This window comes from Pristiophorus japonicus, chromosome 19 (assembly GCF_044704955.1).
Source record: "Pristiophorus japonicus isolate sPriJap1 chromosome 19, sPriJap1.hap1, whole genome shotgun sequence".
Classification (NCBI taxonomy): Eukaryota; Metazoa; Chordata; class Chondrichthyes; family Pristiophoridae; genus Pristiophorus; species Pristiophorus japonicus.
In genome coordinates, this window is record NC_091995.1 from 14,398,248 (window position 1) to 14,411,528 (window position 13,281).

At 50.8% G+C, this 13,281-nt stretch overlaps 1 protein-coding gene across 1 annotated transcript in view; it reads right to left on the reverse strand.

Moving 5' to 3' along the window:
• Nucleotides 1-4,254, reverse strand: part of LOC139229740 (TNF receptor-associated factor 2-like) — a 37,880-nt gene extending 33,626 nt beyond the window's left edge. The window contains exon 1 of the mRNA XM_070861286.1: nt 3,699-4,254. Coding sequence (XP_070717387.1) covers nt 3,699-4,156 — 458 coding nt within the window. The 5' untranslated portion in view covers nt 4,157-4,254. The remainder of the gene's footprint in view (nt 1-3,698) is intronic.
• Nucleotides 4,255-13,281: the final 9,027 nt, after the last annotated feature.

Here is a 13,281-nt window from a genome sequence, read left to right on the forward strand (position 1 = left end):
CTCTCTCTCCCATCCCTCTCTCTCCTCTCTCTCCCATCCCTCCCTCTCTCTCTATCTCTCTCTCTCCCATCCCTCTCTCTCTCTCTCTCCTATCCCTCTCTCTCTTTCTCTCCCCCTCTCTCCTATCTCTCTCTCTTTCTCACTCTCTCTCCCCATCCCTCTCTCTCTCAAATCCCTCAAACTCTCTCTCTCCCATCCCTCTCACTCTCTCCCATCCCTCCCTCTCTCTCCTATCCCTATCTCTCTTTCCTATCCCCCCTCTCTCTCTCCCATCCCTCCCTCTCTCTCTCTCCAATCCCTCTCTCTCTCTCTCTCCAATCCCTCTCTCTCTCTACAATCCCTCTCTCTCTCTCTCCCCAATCCCTCTCTCTGTCTCTCATCCCTATCTCTCTCTCTCCCATCCCTCTCCAATCCCCCTCTCTCTCTCTCCCCATCCCTCTCTCCCATCTCTCGCTCTCTCCCTCTCTCCCATCCCCCATCTCTCTCGCGCTCTCCCCTCCCCATCTCACTCTCTCTCTCTCTTCCCATCTTTCTCGCTCTCTCTCTTCCCATCTCTCTCTCTCTCTCTCTCTCTCCCTCTCTCCCTCTCCCCCTCTCTCCCATCCCTCTCTCCCATCCTTCTCTCTCTCCCCAACCTCTCTCGCGCTCTCCCCTCCCCCCATCTCTCTCTCTCCCCATCTCTCTCTCTCTCCGTCTCTCTCTCTCCCCCTCCGCCATCTCTCTCTCCATCCCCCCACCTCTTTCTCTCCCCGTCTTTCTCCCTCTCTCCTCCTTCCGCCATCTCTCTCCCTCCCTTTCTCTCCCCCATCTCTCTCTCTATCCACCTCATCTCTACTTCACCCCCCCCTGCCAGCTCCCCCTCTCCCAACCCCCAACTCCCTCTCTCCCAACCCCCATCTCCCATCCCCCTTCTCCCTCTCTCCCAATCCCCTTGTCCCTCTCTCCCAACCCCCATCTCCCTCTCTCCCAACCCCCATCTCCCTCTCTCCCAACCCCCACCTCCCCCCAACCCCAACCCCCATCTCTCTCTCTTTCTCCCCCATCTCTCTCTCCCCCATCTCTCCCGTTCTTTCTCTGCCCATCTCTCTCTCTCTTTCTCTCTCCCATCTCTCTCTCCCCCCATCTCTATCTCTCTCGCTCTCCCCCCATCTCTCTCTCTTTCTCTCTCCCATCTCTCTCCCCCCATCTCTATCTCTCTCGCTCTCCCCCCATCTCTATCTCTCTCGCTCGCTCTCTCCCCATCTCTATCTCTCTCTCCCCCCCACCCATCTCACTCTCTCTCCCCCGCCCATCTCGCTCTCTCTCCCCCCCCCATCTCGCTCTCTCCCGCCCATCTCACTCTCCCTCTCTCTCTTCACTCTCTCTCTCTCTCTCTCCCGCCCCCCATCTCTCTCTCCCGCCCCGCCATCTCTCTCTCTCTCTCTATTTCTCTCCCCCATCTCTCTCTCTCTCTCTTTCTCTCACCCCATCTCTCTTTCTCTCCCCATCTCTCTCTCTCTCTCCCCATCTCTCTCTCTCTCCCCATCTCTCTCTCCCCCCCCATCTCTCTCTCTCTCTCCCCCCCCCTCTCTCTCTCTCTCTCTCTCTCTCTCTCTCTCTCTCTCCACACCCCATCTCCCTCTCTCTCTCTCTTCATCCTCTCCTCTCTCTCTCTCTCTTTCTCTCTCTCATATTCTCTCAGCCTTTCTCTCTCTCAACCTCTCTCATCCCCTCTCTCTCATCCCTCTCTCTCTCTCATCCTCTCTCACCTCTCCCAACCCCCTCCTCTCTCTCTCTCTCTCTCATCCCCTCTCTCTCTCTCTTCATCCCCATCCCCTCTCTCTCCCCCCCCCATCCCCTCTCTCCCCCCCATCCCCTCTCCCCCCCATCTCTCTCTCTCTCCCCCCATCTCTCTCTTCTCTCTCTCCCACCCATCTCTCTCTCTCTCTCCCCCCCCAATCTCTCTCTCTCTCACCCCCATCTCCCTCTCTCTCTCATCCTCTCTCTCTCTCTCTCTCTCTCTCATCCTCTCCCTCATCCTCTCTCAACCTCTCCCAACCCCTCATCCCCTCTCTCATCCACATCCCCTCTCACTCACCCCCAACCTCTCTCCCTCACCCCCATCCCTCCTCTCTCTCACCCCCATCCCCTCTCTCTCACGCCCATCCCCCCTCTGTTCCCCATCCCTCTCTCTCTCTTCCCATCCCCTCTCTCTCACCCCATCCCCTCTCTCTCACCCCCATCCCCTCTCTCTCACCCCCATCCCCTCTCTCTCACCCCCATCCCCCCTCTCGCTTACCCCCATCCCCTCTCTCTCTCTCATCCCCTCTCTCTCATCCTCTCTCTCTCTCTCATCCCCTCTCTCTCTCTCTCATCCTTTCTCTCTCTCATCGCCTCCCATCCTCTCTCTGCCTCGCCTCCTCGCCCTCCCCTCTCCCTCCCCATCCTCTATCACCCATCCTCCCTCTCCCTCTCTCTCCCATCCTACTTCTCCCATCCTACCTCTCCCATCCTACCTCTCCCATCCTACTTCTCCCATCCTACTTCTCCCTCACTCCCATCCTCCCTCTCCCTCCCATCCTCCCTCTCCCTCCCATCCTCTCTCCCTACCTATCCATCTCCCATCCTCCCTCTCCCTCCCATCCTCCCTCTCCCTCCAATCCTCTCCCTCCCTCTCCCTCTCATTCTCCCTTTCCCTCCTTCTCTCGCTCTCTATCTCTCTCTCTCTTCTCCATCCTCTCCCTCTCTCTCTCTATTCCATCCTCTCTCTCTCTCTTCTCCATCCTTTCTCTCTCTTCTCCATCCTCTTTCTCTCTTGCTTCTCCATCCTCTCTCTCTCTCTCTCTCTCATCCTCCCTCTCCCTCTCCCTCCCATCCTTCCTCTCCCTCCCATCTCTCCCTCCCCCATCCTCTCTCTGCCTCCCATCCTCTTCCTCTCCCTCTCATTCTCATTCTCATTCTCCCTTTCCCTCTCTCTCTCTCTCTCTCTCTCTCTCTCGCTTCTCCATCCTCTTTCTCTCGTTTCTCCATCTCTCTCTTGCTTCTCCATTCTCTCTCTCTCTCTTGCTTCTCCATCCTCTCTCTCTCTTTTGCTCTCTCTTCCCCATCCTCTCTCTCTTTTGCTCTCTCTTCCCAACCTCTCTCTCTTTCGCTCTCTCTTCCCCAACCTCTCTCTCTTTCGCTCTCTCTTCCCCAACCTCTCTCTCTTTCGCTCTCTTCCCCAACCTCTCTCTCTTCCCCATCCTCTCTCTCTTCCCCATCCGCTCTCTCTCTTTCGCTCTCTCTTCCCCATCCTTTCTCTCTTTCGCTCTCTCTTCCCCAACCTCTCTCTCTTTCGCTCTCTCTTCCCCATCCTTTCTCTTTTTCGCTCTCTCTTCCCCATCCTCTCTCTCTCTTTCGCTCTCTCTTCCCCATCCTCTCTCTCTTTCGCTCTCTCTTCCCCAACCTCTCTCTCTCTCGCTCTCTCTTCCCCATCCTCTCTCTTCCCCATCCTCTCTCTCTTTCCCAACCTATCTCTCTTTCGCTCTCTCTTCCCCAACCTCTCTCGTCCCCATCCTCTCTCTCTTTTGCTCTCCCCCCATTTCTCTGTCTCTCTCTCTCTCTCCCTCTCTCTTTCCCCATCCTCTTTCTCTCTAGGAAAGATATGGAAGCAAATGGAAAGGTGATGATGGACACATAAGAGCCACACTTAAAATACCCTGGTAATTTCAGGAACTCACAGAAAGAAGCTGTCCAGGCAGGTGGTACAGTATCTGTGTCCGCACTTGGTCTGTTTGGGTTGAATGAGCAGGAATCCACAGGATGAGCAGAGGAGCCCGGTGTTGGAGCACAAATCTATTGGAACGATACCAGACACCATCGCAACCATTTCCCAAACCCGGGGTTGCAATTCCAACGGATAAATTAAATAAATAAATACACCAACAGCGGTGCAGATCCTGACTAACAATGTTGGGTGAATAAAAATGCAATTGTTCCTGGTCCGTTTGAACAATACTGGCAGGGCGCTGTAGCCGCTGTCCTCTTTTTGAAAGCTTCCACAAGTTGTGACATGCGATGGGGGAATCCCGGGCGGTGACGTAACACTCAGCCCAGGACTGTCCTCGCGCACCCAGACACTCTTGGTTACTTTCATATGATTGACAGCCTCTGTCCGGGTTGCGTTCCATCCATCCATCCATTCATTGCCTTGCCTGGGCACTCGGTTGGACAAGTGCAAATGTCTTTGCCAGCACGCATCATTGAGCAATAAAGTCCAGTTCTAGCAACTCATCGCTCCCTCCACCCGAGTGATTTCCGCGGCGCCTCAGATATCGGGAACAAGGAAGCAGTCCACCAAAAGTACAGCATGTACCCGGTGAGATCATCGGTTTTGGCAACTGACCTGGAGGAGAGGGTGGGGGCAGGGTTGAACTGAAACATGGCATGATGAAGCGAAAGAGGTTTTATTTGCAGGGGCAGCGCCCCGGATTTGTTACTAGTTTTGAGATAACGGTGATATTGCAAATTACATCGCAATGCCTGGTGTTGTGGGTGGGTGGGGGGGGGGGGGTGGATAAGTGACACAATTGGCCACAAGGTTGACACAAAGGACAAACAGACTCGAAGTAAATGCAAATAGACTGCATCGAAAGTGCCCTACGTAAGCAAAGCTTTCAGATTGGGTCTCTGGTCTGTGCTAAATTAGATGATTTCAGCCCGTGACACTGTAATCAGCCCAAAGTTCCAGTTCCTGATCACCCATTTCAAAAAAAGCCCATGTATGCATATGAATATGCTTAACCTGGTTAAAATGTTGTATACTAACTAATTATGATTGAATCTATACAAATATACGTCAGATAATACCGCAAGTAGCTATGTTTACTTTTGTTGTTGAAATAAAGAATGTCACTACTTGGAATTCAAAAAAAACCCCAGAAATGCTGGAAACACTCAAAGAAAGACTTGGGCCTTTTCACGACCATCAAACGTCCCAAAGTGCTTTACAGCCAATGAAGTACTTATTGAAGTGTTGTTACTGTTGTAATGTAGAAAACGCGGCAGCCAATTTGCGCACAGCAAGCTCCCACAAACAGCAATGTGATAATGGTCAGATCATCTGCTTCAGTGATGTTGAGTGAGGTTCACTAGATTGATTCCTGGGAGGAGAAGGCTGTCCTATGATGAGCGATTGTGTAGAATGGGCCTGTACTCTGGAGTTTAGAAGAGTGAGAGGTGACCTCATTGAAACATACAAGATTCTGAAGAGGATTGACAGGGTAGATGCGGAGAGGTTGTTTCCCCAGGCTGGAGTGTCTAGAACTAGGGGGCATAATTTCAGGATAAGGGGTAGGCCATTTAAGATTGAGATGAGGAGGAATTTCTTTGCTCAAAGGATTGTGAATCATTGGATTTCTCTGCCCCAGAGGGCTGTGGATGCTGAGTTTTTGAGTATATTCAAGGTTGAGATAGATACATTTTTGGACTCCAGGGGAATCAAGGGCTTTGGAGATTGGGCGGGAAAGTGGAGATGATTTTGATGATCGGCCGTGATCTTATTGAATGGCAGAGCAGGCTCGAGGGGCCAAATGGTCTACTCCTGCTCCTATTTATGTTCTTGTGTTCTTAGGATTGAGGGATAAATATTGGCCAGAACACCGGGGATAACTCCCCTGCTCTTCTTCGAAATAGTGCCATGGGATATTTGACGTCCACCCGAGAGAGCAGACAGGGCCTCAGTTTAACGTCTCATATGAAAGATGGCACCTCTGACAGTGCAGCACTCCCTCTGTATTCCACTGTAGAAACAGAGTTAACGTTTCAGGTCAGCGTCATCAGAAAAGATCATTGACCTGCAACCTTAACTCTGTTTCTCGCTCCACAGATTCCAGCTGTTTCTGGTTTTATTTCAGGTTTCCAGCACCCACACGATTTTGCTTCTGTTGTATCACTAGACACTGACTAGTTACACACTTAAAAAGGAAAAAGAATTGCAGGGCTCCTAGGGGAAAAACCAGGGTTGTAGGATTAATTGGATAGATCTTTCAGCGAGCTGGCACGGGCATGATGGGTCTAATGGCCACCTCCTATCGTGTCAGCCGTAGCTCAGTGGGCAGCACTCTCGCCTCTGAGTCAGAAGGTTGTAGGTCCAAATCCCACTCCAGAGACTTGAGCACAAAAAATCTAGACTGACACTCCCAGTGTAGTGTTGAGGGAGTGCTGCACTGTTGGAGGTGCCATTTTTCAGATGAGACCTTAAACCGAGGCCCAGTCTTCCCTCTCAGGTTGATGTAAAAGATCCCATGGCACTACTTGAAGAAGAGCAGGGGAGTTCTCCCCAGTGTCCTGGGGCCAATATTTATCCTTCAATCAACAAAAATCAGATCACCTGGTCATTAGTGCATTGCTGTTTGTGGGAGCTTGCTGTGTGCAAATTGGCAGCCACGTTTCCTACATTCATCATAGGTAGTCCCTCAAAATTGAGGAAGACGTGCTTCCACTCAAAAAGTGAGTTCTCAGGTGGCTGTACAGTCCAATGCGGGAATTACAGTCTCTATCACGGGTGGGACAGATAGTGGTTGAGAGAAAGGGTGGGTGGGAGTCTGGTTTGCCGCACGCTCCTTCCGCTGCCTGCGCTTGTTTTTTGCATGCTCTCGGCGACGAGACTCGAGGTGCTCAGCGCCCTCAAAGAATGCTCTTCCTCCACTTAGAGCAGTCTTTGGCCAGGGATTCCCAGGTGTCGATGGGGATGTTGCATTTTGTCAAGGAGGCTTTGAGGGTATCCTTGAAACGTTTCCTCTGCCCACCTGGAGCTCACTTGCCGTATAGGAGTTCCGAGCAGAGCGCGTGCTTTGGGAGTCTTGTGTCCGGCATGCGGGCAATGTGATCTGTCCAGCGGAGCTGGTCGAGTGTGGTCAGTGCTTCGATGCTGGGGATGTTGGCCTGATCGAGAACACTGACGTTGGTGTATCCAACCTCCCAGGGGATTTGCAGGATCTTGCGGAGGCATTGTTGGTGGTATTTCTCCAGCTATTTGAGGTGTCTACTGTATATGGTCCACGTCTCTGAACCATACAGGAGGGCGGGTATCACTACAGCCCTGTAGACCATAAGCTTGGTGCCAGATTTGTGGGCCTGATCTTTGAACACTCTCTTCCTCAGGCGGCCGAAGTGTTGAACCTCGTCGTCGATGTCTGCCCTTGCTGGTAATAGGCTCCCGGGGTATGGAAAGTGGTCCACGTTATCCAGGGCCATGCCGTGGAGTTTGATGACTGTGGGGCAGTGCTGTACGGCGGGATCCGGTTGGTGGAGGACCTTTGTCTTACGGATGTTTAATGTACGGCCCATGCTTTCGTACGCCTCGGTGAAGGTGTTGACGATGACTTGCAGTTCAGTCTCTGAATGTGTGCAGACGCAAGCGTCGTCCGCGTACTGTAGTTCGCTTCCTCCGCTACAGCACTTCAAAAGTACATCAATGGCTGTCCTGAGGTCGTGAAAGGCGCTATATAAATCCAAGTCTTTCTGTACTGTATAATTCCATGACCCCTGTTGGGCAAATGTACAAGGCGAGAGGGTGGAGGCACTGGTATTAAGGAAAGAATTGAGAAGTTAAACCAAATGTTACTTGCGAGCGGGTGGAAACTGCAAATTCATCACTGGGGGGCAATCAGCTGGGAATCCCCGGCTGGGAATTACCGCTACAGCTGCTGCATATAACTAGCTGCAGTTTGTTTAGATATGGGTTCTGTGACAGGGAGGTATGTTCCAATGGTACTTCCTGTCAGGCTCAGTAACAGTAACAGTTGAGCAGCCTGTCCCTTGGACTTCGCTTCCTATCCCTGATCGCAGGGGCTGCGCTCTGACTCCACCGAGAGTCAAGCAATTCACCTCCTGTCGGCCTGCGGGCCACATCGGGGAAACTTCCACCCCAACCGAAAGCGGTTAATATGGAGGCAGCGCCAACAACTTGTATTTGTCTAATACCTTCAACGTACATCCTCCCTTTAAATGCATCAATCCTATCGGCTTGAACCACTCTTTGTAGAATCCAGTACCACATTGTGACCACTCTCTGTGTAAAACAATCAACTTGCATTGATATAGTGCCTTTCACAACCTAAGTTGCTGTGGCTCAATGGGTAACTCTCTCGCCTCAGAGTCAGAAGGTCATGTCCCACTCCAGAGACTTGAGCACATAGGTTGACACTCCAGTGTCAGTGCTGAGGGATTTTACTTAAATGAGCTACCCCTCATTTTAATGAGAAGCCAGAAAGTATGTGTGGCCAGTGCTCCAACTGATGCTAATGTACGTTGTATGGGCTCTTAACCCAGGCCTTTTGCTTCTCCTAGGTGCTACCTCCTTGCCAGGAATGCATGAGTTGGTTAGTCCTTTCACAGCTGCTAACTCCTGGGATGGCTTTGCTCCTCTCTATCGGTGTAACCTCCTTTGGCCCTACAACCCTCTGACAACTCAGTGCTCCTTCAATTCCGGCCTGCTGCGCATCCCGATTTCCATCGCCCCACCATTGGCGGCCGTGCCTTCAGCCATGTAGGCCGTAAACCTCTCCGTCACTCTCTCCTTCCTTTAAGACCCTCCTTAAAACTGACCACTTTGAACAAGTTTTTAGTCGCCTGTCCTAACATCTCCTTCTTTTGGCTCGGTGTCGGTTTTTGTCCGACAACCCTCTATGCAGCGCCTTGGGACGTTTTACTCTGCGTCAGCTGTGGCTCAGTGGGTAGCACTCTCGCAATCGCGGGGTCAGGCCTGTGATTTCGGGAGTCAGCAGCGAGGAAGGACTTCAATTTGTTCACGTCGGAGTTCTGCGTAAGCATCACTCGGTGGCCGGGAATGGTTCTGGACAAGGAGTGGTTCCGGATAAGGGAGTTCTGGATAAAGGAGGTTTAACCTGCACTGAGAGAGCGCTGCACTGTCGGAGGTGGCGACTTTTGGATAAGGCGTTAAACCCAAGGCCTTGTCTGCCCTCTCCGGTGGACGTAAAAGAGACCTTGGCACTATTTGCAGAAAAAGAGTTAAACTTGCGATGTTAAACTTTGATAGCACCTTGGTTGGCCACACGTGGTGAACGGTTCTGGCCTCCATATTATAAAAAAGGTTATAGAGGCACATGAGAAGATGCAAAATTGATCTAGAAAAGAGAAGGTTGAGGGGTGACCTGATAGTGGTCTTTAAAAATTGTGAACTCTTTGATAGGGTAGACACAGAGAAGATGTTTCCACTTGCAGATGAGACTAAAACTAGAGGTCATCAATACAAGATGGTCACTAATAAATCCAATAGGGACTTCACGAGAAACTTCTTTGCCCAGAGAGTGGTGAGAATGTGGAACTCGCTGCCACAGGGAGTGGTTGAGGTGAATATTATAGATGCAGTTAAGGGGAAACCAGGTAAACACATGAGGAAGAAAGGAATAGATGGGTGTGTTGAAAGGGTGAGATAAATTATGGTTGGAGGAGGCTTGTGTGGAACATAGATCCTGACACCAACCAGTTGGGCCGAATGACCAGTTTCTGTGCTGTACATTCTATGTAAGTAAATGCAGATCTTTCTTTTATTCATAGAAACTGAAGCCCTGCAGTAATCAAGAAAACACCTCATCAACTTCCTATAAAGGAGCCTTGTGACTTACTTCTGCGGCACACCACAAATATCAACCACTGATCCCCAGAAAATCCCGACCTCGAACAAACCGAGATCCTGTTCCAAACCACGCCATCTACTAACAAACTCTCCGGCCACACGCAGCGCATTGTGTCACGGTAGTGCAGAGCTCTGTCGTCTTATTGAAATGTAGACCGTGGTTCACCTTGTCCTTCATTATTCAGTATTATTCATTATACAGCAGACACCTCAAAGAGCTGGAGAGCTACCACCAGTGATGCCTCCGCAAGATCCTGCAAATCCACCGGGAGGACATCATCATCATAGGCAGTCCCTCGAAATCGAGGAAGACTTGCTTCCACACTCAAAATGAGTTCTCAGGTGACTGTACAGTCCAATATGGGAATTACAGTCTCTGTTGCAGGTAGGGCAGACAGACGTTGAAGGAAAGGCTGGGTGGGGAGTCTGGATTGCTGCACGCTCCTTCCACAGCCTGCGCTTGTTTTCTACATGCTCTCGGCGATGAGACTCAAGGTGCTCAGCGCCCTCCCGGATGCTCTTCCTCCACTTAGGGTGGTCTTTGGCCAGGGATTCCCAGGTGTCGGTGGAGATGTTGCACTTTATCAAGGAGGCTTTGAGGTGTCCTTGTACTGCTTCCTCTGCCCACCCGGGGCTTGCTTGCCATGTAGGAGTTCAGAGTAGAGCACTTGCTTTGGGAGTCTAGTGTCGGGCATGCAGACAATGTGGCCCACCCAATGGAGCTGGTCAAGTGTGGTCAGTGCTTCGATGCTGGGGATGTTGTCCTGACATCGATGCGTCTGTCCTCGCAGGGGATTTGCAGGATCTTGCGGAGACATTGTTGGTGGTATTGCTCCAGCAATTTGAGGTGTCTACTGCTGGCCGACAGTCATGACGTGCGAGAATTCTTCACCGCCGTCAAGCCCACCTACGGCCCAAGGCCCCACTCCACTGCTTGCCAAGAATGGGGAGACACTCATCAAGGACACCGAGGCAGTCAGGGCCCACTTTAAGGAGCACTTTGAAGATGATCTTAATTGAGACATTGCCTTTGGCACGAGTGTCCTCGACTCTATCCTGTAGCATGCGAACCGTCACCATCTCAGCAAAACCTCAGCCCTGCACGAGGGAGGATAGGCGCACCAATGTTGGTGTTCACACTCAGGCCAACATCCCCAGCATCGAAGCACTGACCATGCTCAACCAGCTCCGTTGGATGGGCCACATTGTCCGCATGCCCGACATGAGACTCCCAAAGCAAGTGCTCTACTCGCAACTCCTACATGGCAAGCGAGCCCCAGGTGGGCAGAGGAATCGTTTCAAGGACACCCTCAAAGCCTCCTTGATAAAGTGCAACATCCCCACCAACACCTGGGAATCCCTGGCCAAAGACCGTCCTAATTGGGGGAAGAGCATCCAGGAGGGTGTTGAGCACCTCGAGTCTCGTCGACGAAAGCATGCAGAAATCAAGCGCAGGCAGCGGAAGGAGCGTGCGACAAACCAGTCCCTACCCACCTTTTTCTTCAACCACTGTCTGTCCCACCTGTGACAGAGACTGTAATTACAGCATTGGACTGTACAGTCACCTGAGAACTCACTTTGAGAGTGGAAGCAAGACTCCCTCGATTTCAAGGGACCGCCTATGATGTTAGGGAAATTGATGGGACTGAAGGCCGATAGATCCCCAGGGCCTGATAGTCTGCATCCCAGAGTACGTAAGGAAGTGGCCCTAAAAATAGTGGATGCATTGGTGATCATTTTCCAACATTCCATGGACTCTGGATCAGTTCCTATGGACTGGAGAGTAGCTAATGTAACAACACTTTTTAAAAAAAGGAGGGAGAGAGAAAACGGGGAATTATAGACCGATTAGCCTGACATCAGTAGTGGGGAAAATGTTGGAATCAATTATTAAAGATGAAACAGCAGCGCATTTTGAAAGCAGTGACAGGATCGGTCCAAGTCAGCATGGATTTATGAAAGAGAAATCATGCTTGACAAATCTTCTGGAATTTCTTGAGGATGTAACTAGTAGAGTGGACAAGGGAGAACCAGTGGATGTGGTGTATTTGGACTTTCAAAAGGCTTTTGACAAAGTCCCACACGAGATTGGTGTGCAAAATGGAAGCACACGGTATTGAGGGTAATGTATTGACATGGATAGAGAACTGGTTGGCAGACAGGAAGCAGAGAGTCAGGATAAACGGGTCCTTTTAAGAATGGCAGACAGTGACTAGTGGGGTGCCACAGGGCTCAGTGCTGGGACCCCAGCTATTAACAATATACATGATTTAGATGAAGGAATTGAGTGTAATATCTCCAAGTTTGCAGATGACACTAAGCTGGGTGGCGGTGTGAGCTGTGAGGAGGATGCTAAGAGGCTGCAGGGTGACTTGGACAGGTTAGGTGAGTGGGCAAATGCATGGCAGATGCAGTATAATGTGGATAAATGTGAGGTTATCCATTTTGGTGGCAAAAACATGAAGGCAGAATATTATCTGAATGGCAGATTAGGAAAAGGGGAGGTGCAACGAGACCTGGGTGTCATGGTTCATCAGTCATCGAAAGTTGTCATGCAGGTACAGCAGGTGGTGAAGAAGGCAAATGGCATGTTGGCCTTCATAGTTAGGGAATTTGAGTATAGGAGCAGGGAAGTCTTACTGCAGTTGTACAGGGCCTTAGTGAGGCCTCACCTGGAATATTGTGTTCAGTTTTGGTCTCCTAATCTGATGAAGGATGTTCTTGCTATTGAGGGAGTGCAGCGAAGGTTTACCAGACTGATTCCCGGGATGGCAGGACTGACATATGAGGAGAAACTGGATCGACTGGGCCTGTATTCACTGGAGTTTGGAAGGATGAGAGGGGATCTCATAGAACATATAAAATTCTGACGGGACTGCACAGATTAGATGCAGGAAGAATGTTCCCGATGTTGGGGAAGTCCAGAACCAGGGGACACAGTCTAAGGATAAGGGGTAGGCCATTTAGGACTGAGATGAGGAGAAACTTCTTCGCTCAGGGAGTTGTTAACCTGTGGAATTCCCTACCGCAGAGAGTTGTTGATGCCATTTCATTGGATATATTCAAGAGGGAGTTAGATATGGCCCTTATGGCTAAAAGGATCGAGGGGTATGAAGAGAAAGCAGGAAAGGGGTATTGAGGTGAATGATCAGCCATGATCTTATTGAATGGTGGTGCAGGCTCGAAGGCCGAATGGCCTACTCCTGCACCTATTTTCTATGTTTCTATGATGATCATTATTCTTCGATTCTTTGGATTGCAGTTTGTGCTTTTTGAGGCGTGGATGGAATTTTCCACAACTCCATTGTAACGGCGGCGTCAACAATGTAGCGGCGGGGTGGGGGGGGTTTATCGGAAGATCGACCATGCGCTGTCCATCGGACTCTCTCTTGTTGGAGATGGTCATTGCCTGACACTGAGAGTTTCCCTCTGATCTTTAGTGATTGCAGTTTTACTAGGGTTCCTTGGTGCCACACTCGGTCAAATGCTGCCTTGATGTCAACGGCAGTCATTCTCACTTCACCTCTGGAATTCAGCTCTTTTGTCCATGTTTGGACCAAGGCTGTAATGAGGTCTGGGGCCGAGTGGTCCTGGCAGAACCCAAACTGGGCATCGGTGAGCAGGTTATTGGTGAGTAAGTGCCGCTTGATAGCACTGTCAAC